Consider the following 13,930-nt stretch of genomic DNA (forward strand, 5'->3'; position numbering starts at 1 on the left):
AAGTAACCCAGAGAGTTATTTCAAGCCGCTTGTCGTGATTCTGTGAATGTGAAAGGCTACCTATGACTCGGGACAGCTAAAAGTTCCACCGCAGCAGAAACCCAGAGATTAAAAAAAAGGGCAAACTAAACCGGCTCGGATCGCAATTAGTTACTGCTGAGCATTTGTGAAAACTCCGAGCTCCACACAGCAAGGAACTAACCGATTGAAGGTGGACAATTGATTTTGGTTTAAAATCAGTTTCTTAGCCCCGACAGAAGCTAAAGACAGTGTCTGCACACAGTTGTGTTTTGATCTTGGCACATATAAATGCCCCTGAAGAGAACCTTGGTGGAAGTGGAATTATTAATACTTCCCCTGCTGTTTAACACTGGGCCATTCCTCCTTCCATGAAAACGCACATAACTCAAAACAACTTTAAAATTGAGTCTGGGCCGTGCTTTCAAACATTGAGCAGAATGTCTATAACTCTCAGTCTATTTCTTATTTATTCAGATGTAATTTAATTGTCTATCTCACCAACCTGCCAAGCCTGCACCCTGAACTTGCCCGAATACAGCTACACCAATGATGCCCCTTTGGTTCATGAAGCCTCCGGGGACAGGAGACAGGTGAGTTACGTATTCCCATCGTCTCTTTGCCGTAAGAACCCCGGTTTAAACAGGTGAAGGCAGCTGAACTGCCTGAAAATTGCCGCGTTCAGCTCTGACACCGTCAGCGTCCAGAGCGCAGTGAGGCCGGAGAAAAAACAAGCCGCAGAACCTCTCTGACTGAAATCTTCCATATTTCTTTAAGGAAGTCGAAAGCAATTAGCCTCGATTCTGCCTCTGCGCCAGGAAGGAGGTGAGACTAAGGATTACAGAACAAGACTTCTACAAGTTCTACACCCAGCAGAGGTGGCACCTCATTCCCACCACCACCCCCCCCCCCCCCCCCCGCATTCTTCCTCGTCCACCTCGTGCACCAGAACACACTTTGTCCCCTTAAAGTACTACCTGTACCTTCAGGGCAGTCAGCGTTAGGAGATATTCTAACTCAGCATCATATACAATTGTTACTCAGTAAGAGGTCTCACAACACCAGGTTAAAGTCCAACAGGTTTATTTGGAATCACAAGCTTTCGGAGCTCTGCTCTTTCATCATTGTGACTCAGTTCCCCTTCCAGTAGTTACTCACAGGCGCAACGCCAAAACCCATTCCTTCGCCCCTCTTTTTCCACATTCCTCAGCTACAAGGTTTGCCCTCTACCTCCTTCAAGGAGAATTGGACGCACACTAGCCAATACAGGAGGATCACAAGAGGGCCATCCCCACCTTTGAAGTGCTCAACACCCTTTGAGGAAAAGACTACCCAGTGCGTGAAGGGGGGCAGTCACTCCACGAGCTAATGAGCAGAGCTTTGGGAACAGAAAACGCCATTGTGGCCATTCCCCGAAATCCCTGTGTTATAGAGTTTGCCATCAAAGTTTGAGGCGAAGAAGCGACAATCACAGATCGCCACTCCAAATCTGCGTGGGGGCCGATGATACATATCAGTAAATTGGTGCTGGCTGAGCTGCCATTGGTTACTAACACTGAACAGGAAGCTCTCCGCCAGGGAGAAACACTCGAGAGGTGCTTAACGTTATCTTGTCACTCCCACCTAAACAAAGATTCTTGTCAACATTGTTAATATTTGTTCAATTGGTGTTTAAACTGATTTCAGTGTGATGCACGGAGCACAGGGGGACTGCATTGGAAGATGTTTTTTAAAAAAAACTAAATATTCTGGCACAGAACACTTGTTCCAGGGGTAGGAGAATGTGGAACATGCTTTATTCCAGTGAAGGCAGTAAGCAGGACAAAAATCAGGTAAATACAAAGTTCCAACACCAATATTCAATATTTGAGAGGGGGCTGAAACTGCAGCGTGCACATCTCAGCTATGGAGAAATATAATCTTGGGCTGTTTCTGATTCGACAAGAGAGGTTGCGATCGGTGGAGACAGTTTCGGGTCACATGCGCGGTTCCATCATACTAAAATTTTAATGTAACTCACAGCAGTCAAACAGCTCACTCAATCCACCTTGAATCGGTGCCTGAGGCTGGAGGCGGGGTCGAACGGGTAACTAACTATCTTCATCTTCCCAGCCCAGCTTTGCAATGCCCACAGCCCAGACTATCTGATACTAGCTCCAAGATTCAAGCTTCTGCCCACATTAATGGGCTCCTGACAACAGAACTCAATTTTTTTTCTTAACGAAAGATCAAAGAAGCAAAATAATGAATCAGGTGTTCTGGAAAGTTTACAAGAACAAAGTGCTGAAAAGTTTTTCTGCTGATGAAGAGGAAGAAATCAAGGAACAGGTACGTCCGAATCTTCTAGATAACGGAAGATGTTGAGGATACTCAGCAGGGCAAATAGTGCCTGGCAATGTTTGGTTCTGAAACTTCACAGTGCTACCCAACCTGCCGAATGTATCCAGTTTTTTGTTTGTTCTTGAAATACTTTCTATGTTTCATCTGTTGTTTGATTAAGTTTACATTATTGGTCCAAGAAGGTTCATGTTTTCCTGAACTATGGATACATTTGGGTCAATGATTAAAGCATTTTAGTAATAAGGTCATTAAAACAATATTAAAACTGCACCGAGATAAATGTTAATCTTCGCTATCCGAACCTGTTAAATGAGGCATCTGAAATTGTGCTCCAGGTTTATGGAATCTAACTGGCGAAATAAAAACGCGACATTTTTTTTCAGAACAATGACTCAGTGATCGACATGACGACAGAGGAAGGCTCCAGTTCCGTCTCACAGTTGGCAAAGAAGGTACACGTTATTTATTTCTAACCCATTCTATGAGCTAAATTTATCTTATCAGACTGGCAGGCTCTAGGTGTTGCCAGTTTGGTAAACATTGGATCTCAAGGTGGAAATTGCAGCCGAGCATTAGCGAGGGTCCCAAAAGCGAATCTACATCTACACAGTTCATGCATCAAGTTACTAAATGTTAACCAGCAGCTTCCTCTGTCTCGACACCTTTATTGGCTTTCAATGGAGGATGTTTGGAAGTTGTCCATTGTGAGCTCAAGGGTTACAATACAGTGGCACACATACCTGGAAGGTGGCAATTTGCAGTGAGACCAATCACAGTTGGGGCAGTGTTGGATCAATACCTTTGATCCGAATTGCTCTGGATGACAGGGGAAGAACAGCCTGCATATTTACTCCTGACCCCAGACATACTTCTACTCCCCTGAGAGCAGGGCTGTAATTAAACCCCTCCTTCCATAGGCACAAATAACCAAACTCACACATACAGAACAGTCACTATCATGGGTAGCAGTGTTGCTCGCTCCCCCATCAATCCTCAACCAGTCACTGCCTCTTAAGGGTGAGAGAGGGGGAGGGAATGTCAGATAAAGAACATAATGGGATTACAGAGAGCTGATACTGAGTTACAGTGCCATCATTTAAAAGAACACATCAGAAAATGCTATGTAAATTAGCAAACAAAACTGCAAATGTCATCAGCAGAATTCAGATCCAATTACTGTAAGAATTATTAATAGTTACTTCCTAACTTAATAATAAAGTTAATTGCAGTATCATTGTGTGAATACGTGACTGTAGTGTGGAAACAATTATGAGGGGATCCTTCTGTGGGCACAGGTGTGGGAGGTCTTGGTGTGGGTATAGCTATAAGGGATTATCAATGTAGGAACTAGTGTAAAGGGTTATCAGTATAGGGACATCTTTGGGGAACTCTCTGTGTGGAGCCAAATGTGAGGGGTCTTGGCGTGGCACAGCTATGAGGGACTGTCAGTATGGGCACAGTGAAGGTCATTAGATGGGTCTTGTGTGAGGAGTGAATGGCCTTTACACTGACCAATCATTGTCTCTTGAAAAGTCCAGTAACTGATCGCTGTCTCATGTCATATACATGTTACTGTAGGAGAAAGGAGATAGGTACTGCATTATTTATTGGATATAATCTACCACCAAAGTCCATTAGGTATCACTGAAATATTTAATAGCAGCAGAGTTTCAGTTTAAGAGGGCGGATCTGAAAGGCTCTGTTACAATACAGCAAAAACACAACACGATCATAAGCTGCCTCTTCCTTCAAACCTGGAGAAATCCAATCACATTTTGGTTATATTTTTCAGGACACTCCGCTTTCTTTACAAAAGAAATTTCAAAAATAAATTCCAGTCAGCCTCCACCTAGAACGTGATCTCTCAATGGGGTAGGAATCTCAATGGGGTGGGTAAAACTTGGCCCTGAATAATCCCAACTCTCCAACTGTGAGGAGCACTGCAGATCAGTTTGACCCTTTCTTCATTCCCTATACTATCCCATCAAACACTCTCAAAACAGGTACAGCACGGGTTTGATGCAGAGTAAAGCTCCCTCATTGCTATCCCATAAAACACTCCTGAAACAGGCACAGTGTGGGTTAGGTGGAGAGTAAAGTTCCCTCAGTGCTGCCCCATCAAATACTCCCAAAACAGGTACAGCACAGGGTTAGATGCAGAATAAAGCTCCTTCTGATCTATATCCCATGATAGTTTTTTTTGTTTTATCAATTTTTCATCAATGTTCAGCACAGCAAGTCCCAGTACTTATCCAATTCCCTTTCAAATGATCTTACACAATTGTCAGAGTTGTGCTGAGTTCCTTTGCTCCTTTAAGTGGTACCAAGTTCAGGGCCAGGAGTCAGTGTTTGTTCAATGCTTGGAGATGTGGACACTGAATAGACAAATCTTTCTTCATACATGACCCTTACAGCAACTGTAGAGGGATCTTTCATTTTCACAATGTTAACACAGGACTCTGAGATGACATGCTGACTCATTTTATCACCTCCTCCCTACTTTCTCCATATTTAGATTCACTTGATCTCATCTACAGCAATCACTTTTTGGTTTGAAGTAGTGAAAACATTTTCTGCGACACAACTGACCTACTTCTTGTGTATACAATCCCAAAGATTAACTTACAGCCTCTGATAGGAGGATGGTTGAGAGATGAGTGGTCAGACTGAGGCACAAATAATATCCAAGGTGACTGATCATTGTATCTTCTCTCCCTCATCTTTTACAACTGGTTCCTCGTTTTGATCATTAATGTTTTCTGTTGTTCAGCTGGGTGGGATTGCCATCATCTAGTTGCAGTCTGACCTAAACAGAGAATCTCCTGGGATTTTTGTTTACCTACTCCCACAATGTTAATGGGGTAATCAGGTAATTAATTAAGTAACAAAGTAATCAGGCAGAGCTAAGATGGTTTGTGAAAGGGAAATCATGTTTAACCAATTTATTGAAGTTTTTAAAAGGAGTAACATGCTGTGGATAAGTGGATGCACTGTATTTACAGATTTCCAGAAAGCTTTTGACAAGGTTCCACATCGAAAGTCATTGTGGAAAATAAAAACTTATTGTGTATAGGGTATTCTGTTGGTAGGGATAGAAGATTAGCAAGATATCAGGAAGCAGAGAGTAGGCAGAAGTAGGTCATTTTCTGGTTGGCAAGATGTAATGAATTATGTGCCACAGGGATCAGTGCTGGAGTCTCAATTTTTTACAATTTATAGGAAAGTGAGTTATGAAGAGGACATAGGAAGACTACAAAGAAATAAATTAAGTGAATGGGCAAAGATCTGGCAAATAAAGTGGGGAAAAGAAGCATATTAAAGAAATTGAGAAATTGCAGAGCTCTGAGATGCAGAGAAATCAGGATGTTCTGGTGCATGAATCACAAGAAGTTAGTATACAGGCACAGCAAGTAAATTAGGAAAGCTACTAGAATGTTATTGTTCATTGTGAGGGGAAGGGAATACAAAGCTAGGGAGGTTCTGTTTCAGTTATACAGAGAATTGGGTGTGGCTACATCTGGAGTAGGGTATTCAATACTGATCTCCTTACTTAAGGATAAAAGTATGCTGGAAGCAGTTCAGAGAAAGTTTCCTAGATTAATACCTGCTGGAATGGGCGGGTTCTCTTATGAGAAAATGTTGAAAAGACTAGGCTTGTATTCACTGGAGTTCAGAAGATGTAACTTTATCTGAAATACAAGATTTTGAGGGTCTTGACTAGGTGGATGTGGAAAGAATGTTTCCTTTTGCGAGGAAAATCTAGAATAGGGGGTCATTATTTAAAATTAAAAGATTGCCCATTTAAGGCAAAGATTAAGAGATTTTTTTTCTCTTAGAGGGTAGTAAGTCTTTGGAACACTTCCTCGAAAGGTGGTGGAAGCAAAGTCTTTGGCCAGAATCTTATCACTGTTCAATCCCACTGTTTGATGGGATTTTCCCATCCCACTGCAATGAATGGAAATTTGGCTGCTGGTCAAATTCTCCAACCTTGCAGCAGAAGTGTAGCGTGAACAGCAGGTATGATCACACCCTTTGAATATTTTTGAGGCAGAGCTAAGTAGATTCTTGCTAAGCAATGGGGTGAAAGGTTATCGGGAGTAGGCAGGAACATGGAGTTCAGGTTACAATCAGTTCAGCCATAATCTTATTGAATAGCAGAGCAGGCTCTAGGGGCTGAGTGGCTTAGTTTTGCTCTTAATTCATATATTACTTCTGTTGGTCACCTATTTCCCATGTAACTCTGGGTGACCTCATCTGAATCCACATTGAATTCCACATTTACTCTGACAATACTCAACTGTGCCTTACCACCACATGTCTCAACCCTTCCATTGTCTTTTATTTAGACTGTCTAGCATCTAGTTCAGGATAAGGCAAGTAAATATTAGGAAGACCATCAGTCTTGGCCATAAATGGCTTCCTAGCCACAATTCCACCACTCTCTATGGCCACTTTATTAAGCTGAATCAGACTGCTTTCAAATTCAACTTTCTGTTTTACACTGAGTTGTGCTTCCAGGACCTCCCACTTCAATTTCTGTAGCATTATCCACCTCCAACCCATCTTGGGCTGAGAGGGAGTGAGGCTGAACAGTTCAATTAATTGTCTGTTTTGTGCTACCAGACAGAAAATTGGACAGGCAGGAGCAGAGCCAATTATGATGTTTGTCTGTTTACAGGTACAAGGGGCCAGTGCAAAGGGATGGAAGTGTATGTCCTCGCTCTTCAACAAGGATGATGAACACAAGTTACTTCCAGCTGAGAACGCCGCCCCAGTGGAACAGTTAGTACATTTCCTCCATTGCAACAATACAGAATGCAAGCTACTTCAAGCTATTCCAGACCAACATAAATTGGAAAGCCGACTGGCAGGGAGAAGAAAAGGCCATTCAGACCATTAGAGTCTAGCACCCTAAGTTTCCTATTGATTCTTCCCCCTAATTTCCCTGGCTAAATACCCTCATCATATACACTCATTATCTCCCCTCATTCTCTCATTGATGCTCCTTTCTAATTACTGTCATTCTTCCATTGATGCCCCTCCAAAATTACCCTCATTGTCCCACTGATAATCCTTGCCATGTATCCCAGCCCTGCCATTGAAGCCCCTCCCTAGTGTCCTAACCTTCTATCAAAGCAACAGATGCCCATACAGTTTACAACAGGGAAAGTCTAACACTGTGTCATATGGATCCATACACCTGCCAATGCTCTGACTGAATATTTCATTTTATTTGCCCTTTTAATTGGCCAGACATCGTTGGGCTATTTTACTCTTCCAAATAACGCACTGGGCTGAATGATGATTTTTTTTTGTGCTGTGAGAGTCTATAATTCTGTGAGCTTGAGTACAGAGTGGCAGCCAAATTTGTACCCACCCACACAACCAGGACAGGACAGCAGCTCTAAAGGACAGTCATTCATCACCCAGTCTCACCAGCTTTCCAGTATCTGCACAAAGTTGTACTAGCTTGAGTTTCACTAGGAAAGGATAGAGAGTGTTTCTTAATAATTGGAAAACCTAAGCAATGAGGCAAGGCACAATGCTCAGGCTCTATCAGTTCATGGCCAAATGATGCCAAGTTTGGGCTGAATTGTTCTCCAAAGGTAACTCTGGGCATCTTACAGAATTATGCAACATAGATAAGATTATTTGGCTGTGTTGATCCAGTGAAAGAGCTAACCAATTAGTCCCAAGCCATGCAATTTTCTTCTTTAAGCATTTATTAAATTCCCTTATGAAAGTTACTATTGAATCTGCTTCTATCATCCTTTCCATATAAAGAAATCTTATTTCCCCTTGGCTGCTTTGCCAATTATTGAAAACCTGTGTCCTCTGATTACCAACCCTCCTGATCGTGGATAGCTTCACCTTATTCACTCTATCAATACTGGTGTTCAGGACATATGAGCCTGAGAGCCCAGAGTAATCCTTTCTCATTACCAGCCGCTATCAATATTTTAGATTTTCCAAGCGACCCGTGTTCCAGGCAAGGTAAGCAAACCAAAAACAATCATCATTTAAAACAGGATTTGTTTAAATGTTATGGGGATCAACCTAACTATGTGTCCTACACTCCTGGTAAACACAAAAGTGTGTGAGATCTATGCAAAAACCTTGATCAAATTGATCCCAAGGTCACTTCCAACTTCTCATAAGACTTGTCAATTTGCAGCACGCCCAAATTTAAACACGATGTGGATATGCCGGTGTTGGACTGGGATGGATAAAATGAGAGGTCACACTACATCAGGTTATAGTCCAACAGATTTATTTGAAATCGCAAGCTTTTGGAGCACTGCTCCTTTGTCGGGTGAAACTGAAAGCTTGTGATTTCAAATTAATCTGTTGGACTACAACCTGGTGCTGTGTGACCTCAAATTTAAATGACAACTCAATCAAAACTGGATGGATAAGGATCATAGGTCGGTGTTGATAGTTGATATCAGCTATAAACTGCTCCTAACCAGCTGGGAGAAGCGTCAGTGAATCACCAGCTGAGGGCAGGATTGTCTCAACTGCGATGCCCCCTAACGTGAGATGTCTAGTCAACAGTGGGCTAGGTTCACCACTGGCTGCCTGGTCTGGGCTAAACCGGTGTTGTCCTCGGCACAGTAAGAAGTCTCACAACAACCAGATTAATGTCGAACTGTTGGACTTTAACCTGATGTTGTGAGTCTTCTTGCTGTGCTTACCCCAGTCCAACGCCTGCATCTCCACATCACGTTGTCCTCAGCTGTAGTGGGCTGGGCTCGCCTGGCAATGTGCCGTTTGATATAAACACGGCCACGTTTCTGATAGATCGATCTCTCGCCAAAACCCATTTAAAATAGATACATAATTTAAAAGGCTGAGCTTAAGAATTTTCCGAAAATATCCAGCCGTACGCAAGAATTTGATGCATATTAGGTTTTGATGAAATTGTAAAATTTAGTTAGTGTAAATTATGTCAAAACGAAATCCGATTTGATCTATCGACTGCAGAGCAGCAACAGCTCATCTGTTTTCTCATCCAGGTTCAGTGCTAAGGTCCTCACATTTCCAATTGCGCCTGGAAGATTCATTGAGTGAACTGCACCCTCCACCGCCACCACCCCCCCCCACCCCATAAACATCACCCTTGTTTAAAGAGTATCATCCCATTCAGCAACCCCACCCACCCACCCACACAGTTATTCAACATTTCTTAACATACAACAATATTCAGCTAAAAAAAATCCTTTTTGTAATGTGGCTATGATTTTTTTCTCTGAGTAATCTTGGGATAGATTTCAGGAAGATTGGTACTTAATTGCAGGAGGCTCTGGGACAAGACCCAGAGAGTTAACTGTACTTTCCTCTCTCTTCTCCAGCGTCCTTTCAGAGCCGGCGCCACAAGAGCCTGGCCCCGAGAAGAAACTGACCGGCTTCTGGGACGCCTTCGCCACCAAGTGGCACCAAACTTCCGAGGCCAGCAAGGGCAGCGATAGCACAGTAGCAGGCGCGGGAGAGGGCGAGGGAGAGGCTGCAAGCACCGCAAACAGCGAGGAAGGGGGGACCGAGAACATGTCCAAATCCGGAGCGTACACCAACCTAGGGGAGTCCAGCGACCCCGGCTTCAAGTGGAACTTTGTAACCAGCAAGCTGGCAGAACTGAAAAACAGAAGCATGCAAAAAAGCAACTAAACGCACACCCACACAGGACGCGGAGGCAAGCAGACAGCATCCGAGGGAGAACAACATTAATCAGACAAAGTTCCTTTAGGATAAAGATGTCGATGTAAGATAACAGGGAGCCGTGTGAATAAAGTCTGGAGCTGCTGTTTGAGATGACAGTAGATTAAAGCTGAACATGTTTGATCTTTTCCATTCTCCACTCTTTAAATTGACACCCCAGAAACGAATAAAGAAAGCAAATTGAGGGATAACCCCACATATTTGAGTTTCTAGATGCTCTTTCGAATCGAATAAAGTTATGGGGAAGTTTTAGATAAAGAAGGCAGCCTGATTATTCGACTGCCCATTGTCACTCCCTTCCATCAACAGGCGCTCACCCTCTCAATCTCTCCTCAAGAGCAGAACTCGACTCCACAAAGATCAGTTTCAAAACTTATCAATATCAGCAATGTTTGCGGAACATGCAGGCTTTACTCACAGGTTCCTGCGCGCTGCAACTGGTCCTACCTTGGACTCAGCTCTTCAATTCTAAGACTGTATTGTATTCGATATCGCTTTCTTTAACCCTGAAGAAGTCAAAGGAACTTGATCATACACTTAAGTCTGTTTCTCTCTCCACAGATGCTGCCAGCCCTGTTCCAATATTCAAATATTTTCTCTTTTATTTTAGATTTCCAGCATCCAGTATTTTGCTTTTATGTCATTGTATTCAACCTCTTGTCAAATCAAAAGTTGTGTTAGGGTACTCAATGGGTAACCAATGGGGTAACAACAACTTGCATTTATGCAGTGCCTTTAACTGAGTAAATTTCACACAGAACAATGGAAGAAGATATTGCAACGGATAGTTAAAATCTTGTTTAAAGAAGTAGGTTTTAAGGAGCATCTTAAAGGAGAACAAAGATCTAGAGAAAAAAATGATTTGGGAAGGAAATTTCTGTAGTCAGGGCCTCGGCAGTTGACAGAGATGCCAGTGGTGGAGTGAATGAAATACTGAATGGACAAGAGGCCAGAATTGGAGGGATGCACAGATCCTGGAGATCTGCTGGTCTGGAAAAAGTTACAGAGATCTGATATGGCTGGGGTGGTCTCCAATGCCCAGATGGGCACTGCTGCAGCAACCAGTTGAAGCCACATAACTCATCAACGAACTCTTTAATACCTGTCTTTTCAGTTAATGTCTGGGCATGGCTCACCATCATTTAGTTATAAACTGGACTGTTAGATGAAATATTTACTAATTTCAACAGTGAACAGTTAAGAGCCCACTTTAATCACACCAATGATTTTACTAACAATGGGAATTTAAGCTCTTAGATTTCCCTTATTGGAGTGAAATATATGGAAAAGAGACCCAAGGGACCAGCATGAGAGGTTATAGAGCAAGGTGTGTTATCAACCCCTATAAATGCACAAAGGATAACAGTCTCCACTCTCTGGCAGATGATCAGAGTCAGGAATGGGGACAGAAGCCTTTCATTGTGGGGTAACCTCAAAGTAATTGGGTCTACTTTGAGTGTCCCTGCACCACTTGTCCTTCATGGTCTTGAGAGCAGGAAAAAGCATTCCACACCCTGCAACTGAGACCGAAGCTGGTACATGAGTCCCAAAGGGTGACTCTGTCAAATACTGCCCTAGTTGGAGCGGTTCTCAGCCTCCGCTCCTTGCAACAGCCAAGAACCAGCAGATCTCCCTGAATTTGAAACTCAGCCCCTACCCTTCTGCTCAATGTCAACACTGACATTATTTCACATTAACATGTTCTACAAACAAACAGGAAACATCTGTCAGCATCTGGGAGAGAAATCATGGGACAGTCCTGGACCTGAGCCAGAACTTAGGCCGGAGTCTAAACTGGAAGTAAATATTCACTTATCTTCTCTGTATACCCACTGCATGGTTTTGTTTTTTTTTCTTATATATATTTCTTGTACAGGAATGCAAAGCCTCATGTCTGTGTTGGGTTTATATACTGCATGATTACATTATTTTGTCAAAGTTGCCATTTGCTGTGTAATGAAAGTGAATTTACATAAATTATTCACGTTTCTGATTTCTTCTTTGTGCCCATCAGAGTGTCTACTACAATTGATTGTGTTTAATGTACTAATGATATAAAGCACCACACCCCATGCTGCTCAGCGCATGTTTGTCTTTCTGTCAGTTGTAGTGCAGATTCTCCAGTCTGACCCTCCTGTGAAACACACATTGTACTTAAGATACACAAAGCAGCTGAACTGGAGTTGATGAGTGGAGACAGCAAAATGATAAGAAAATTCCACCTGACCTAGTACAACCTGACCCTTTCACACTCCTCAATCTTTCACAGAAAACCCGTGTGCAGCTCCCTCTTGCATGTTCTGACGTTCTCTCCCTTTACAGTCTGTTAACAATTCCTGACTAATCATAGAAACCTTAGAAAATTACAGCTCAGAAACAGGCCTTTTGGCCCTTTTCGTCTGTGCCGAACCATTTTTTGCCTAGTCCCACTGACCTGCACTTGGACCATATCCCTCCACATCCCTCTCATCCATGGACCTGTCCAAGTTTTCCTTAAATGTTAAAAGTGACCCCACATTTACCACTTTATCCGGCAGCTCATTCCACACTCCCACCACTCTCTGTGTGAAGAAGCCCCCCCCTAATTTTCCCTTTAAACTTTTCTCCTTTCACCCTTAACTCATGCCCTCTGGTTTTTTTCTCCCCTAGCCTCAGTAGAAAAAACCTGCTTGCATTCACTCTATCTATACCTATCAAAATCTTATACACCTCTATCAAATCTCCCCTCATTCTTCTACGCTCCAGGGAATAAAGTCCTGAACTATTCAATCTCTCTCTGTAACTCAGCTTCTCAAGTCCCGGCAACATCCTTGTGAACCTTCTCTGCACTCTTTCAACCTTATTTACATTCTTCCTGTAATTAGGTGACCAAAACTGTACACAATACTCTAAATTCAGCCTCACCAATGCCTTATACAGCCTTACCATAATACTCCAACTTTTATACTCGATACTATGATTTATAAAGGCCGATGTACCAAAAGCACTCTTTATGACCCTATCCACCTGTGGTGTCACTTTTAGGGAATTCTGTACCTGTATTCCCAGATCCCTCTGTTCAACTGCACTCTTCAGAGTCCTACCATTTACCCTACACGTTCTATTTTGGTTTGTCCTTCCAAAGTGTAATACCTCACATTTGTCTGCATTAAATTCCATTTGCCATTTTTCAGCCCATTTTTCTAGTTGGTCCAAATCTCTCTGCAAGCTTTGAAAACCTTCCTCATTGTCCACTACACCTCCAATCTTTGTATCATCAGCAAATTTGCTGATCCAATTTACCACATTATCATCCAGATCATTGATATAGATGACAAACAACAATGGACCCAACACCGATCCCTGCGGCACATCACAAGTCACAGGCCTCCACTCAGAGAAGCAATCCTCCACAACCACTCTCTGGCTTCTTCCATTGAGCCAGTGTCTAATCCAATTTATTACCTCCCCATGTATACCTAGCGACTGAACCTTCCTAACTAACCTCCAATGAGGGACCTTGTCAAAGGCCTTGCTGAAATCCAGGTAGACAACATCCACCGCCTTCCCTTCATCCACTTTCCTGGTAACCTCCTCGAAAAACTCTAATAGATTGGTCAAACATGACCTACCACGCCCAAAGCCATGTTGACTCTCCCAAAAAGTCCCTGTCTATCCAAATATTTGTAGATCCTATCCCTTATCACACCTTCCAATAACTTGCCCACCACCGACATCAAACTTACTGGCCTATAATTTGCCGGATTTCTTCTGGAACCTTTTTTAAACAACGGAACAACATGAGCCACCCTCCAATCATCCGGCACCTCCCCCGTGAATACTGACATTTTAAATATGTCTGCCAGGGCCCCTCCAA

General features: G+C 42.8%; 1 protein-coding gene across 2 annotated transcripts; it reads left to right on the forward strand.

The window, feature by feature from the left end:
• The first annotated feature begins 1,134 nt into the window (after positions 1-1,134).
• On the forward strand, positions 1,135-12,256 carry LOC145357856 (uncharacterized protein C1orf232). 2 transcript variants are annotated; one of them, XM_080211399.1, is made up of 4 exons: positions 1,135-1,850; positions 2,742-2,810; positions 7,037-7,140; positions 9,711-12,256. In XM_080211399.1, the coding sequence occupies exons 1-4, from the start codon at positions 1,800-1,802 to the stop codon at positions 10,021-10,023; spliced, it is 537 nt and encodes a 178-aa protein (XP_080067525.1). In that variant the 5' UTR covers positions 1,135-1,799; the 3' UTR covers positions 10,024-12,256. The 2 variants fall into 2 exon arrangements, with proteins under 2 accessions (XP_080067525.1, XP_080067524.1); XM_080211398.1 differs by lacking the exon at positions 1,135-1,850 and adding an exon at positions 1,885-2,346.
• Positions 12,257-13,930: the final 1,674 nt, after the last annotated feature.

Source organism: Carcharhinus amblyrhynchos, chromosome 24 (genome assembly GCF_965287045.1).
Source record: "Carcharhinus amblyrhynchos chromosome 24, sCarAmb.v2.hapA, whole genome shotgun sequence".
In the NCBI taxonomy this organism is placed as follows: Eukaryota; Metazoa; Chordata; class Chondrichthyes; order Carcharhiniformes; family Carcharhinidae; genus Carcharhinus; species Carcharhinus amblyrhynchos.

What these genes read in the sequence shown, in the direction of transcription:
- LOC145357856 (XM_080211398.1), top strand. Translation starts at nt 2,263, where the DNA reads ATGAATCAGGTGTTCTGGAAAGTTTACAAGAACAAAGTGCTGAAAAGT. An exon ending in TCTCACAGTTGGCAAAGAAG is followed by an intron (nt 2,811 to 7,036) that starts GTACACGTTATT and finishes GTCTGTTTACAG; the next exon opens with GTACAAGGGGCCAGTGCAAA. An exon ending in AACGCCGCCCCAGTGGAACA is followed by an intron (nt 7,141 to 9,710) that starts GTTAGTACATTT and finishes TCTCTTCTCCAG; the next exon opens with CGTCCTTTCAGAGCCGGCGC.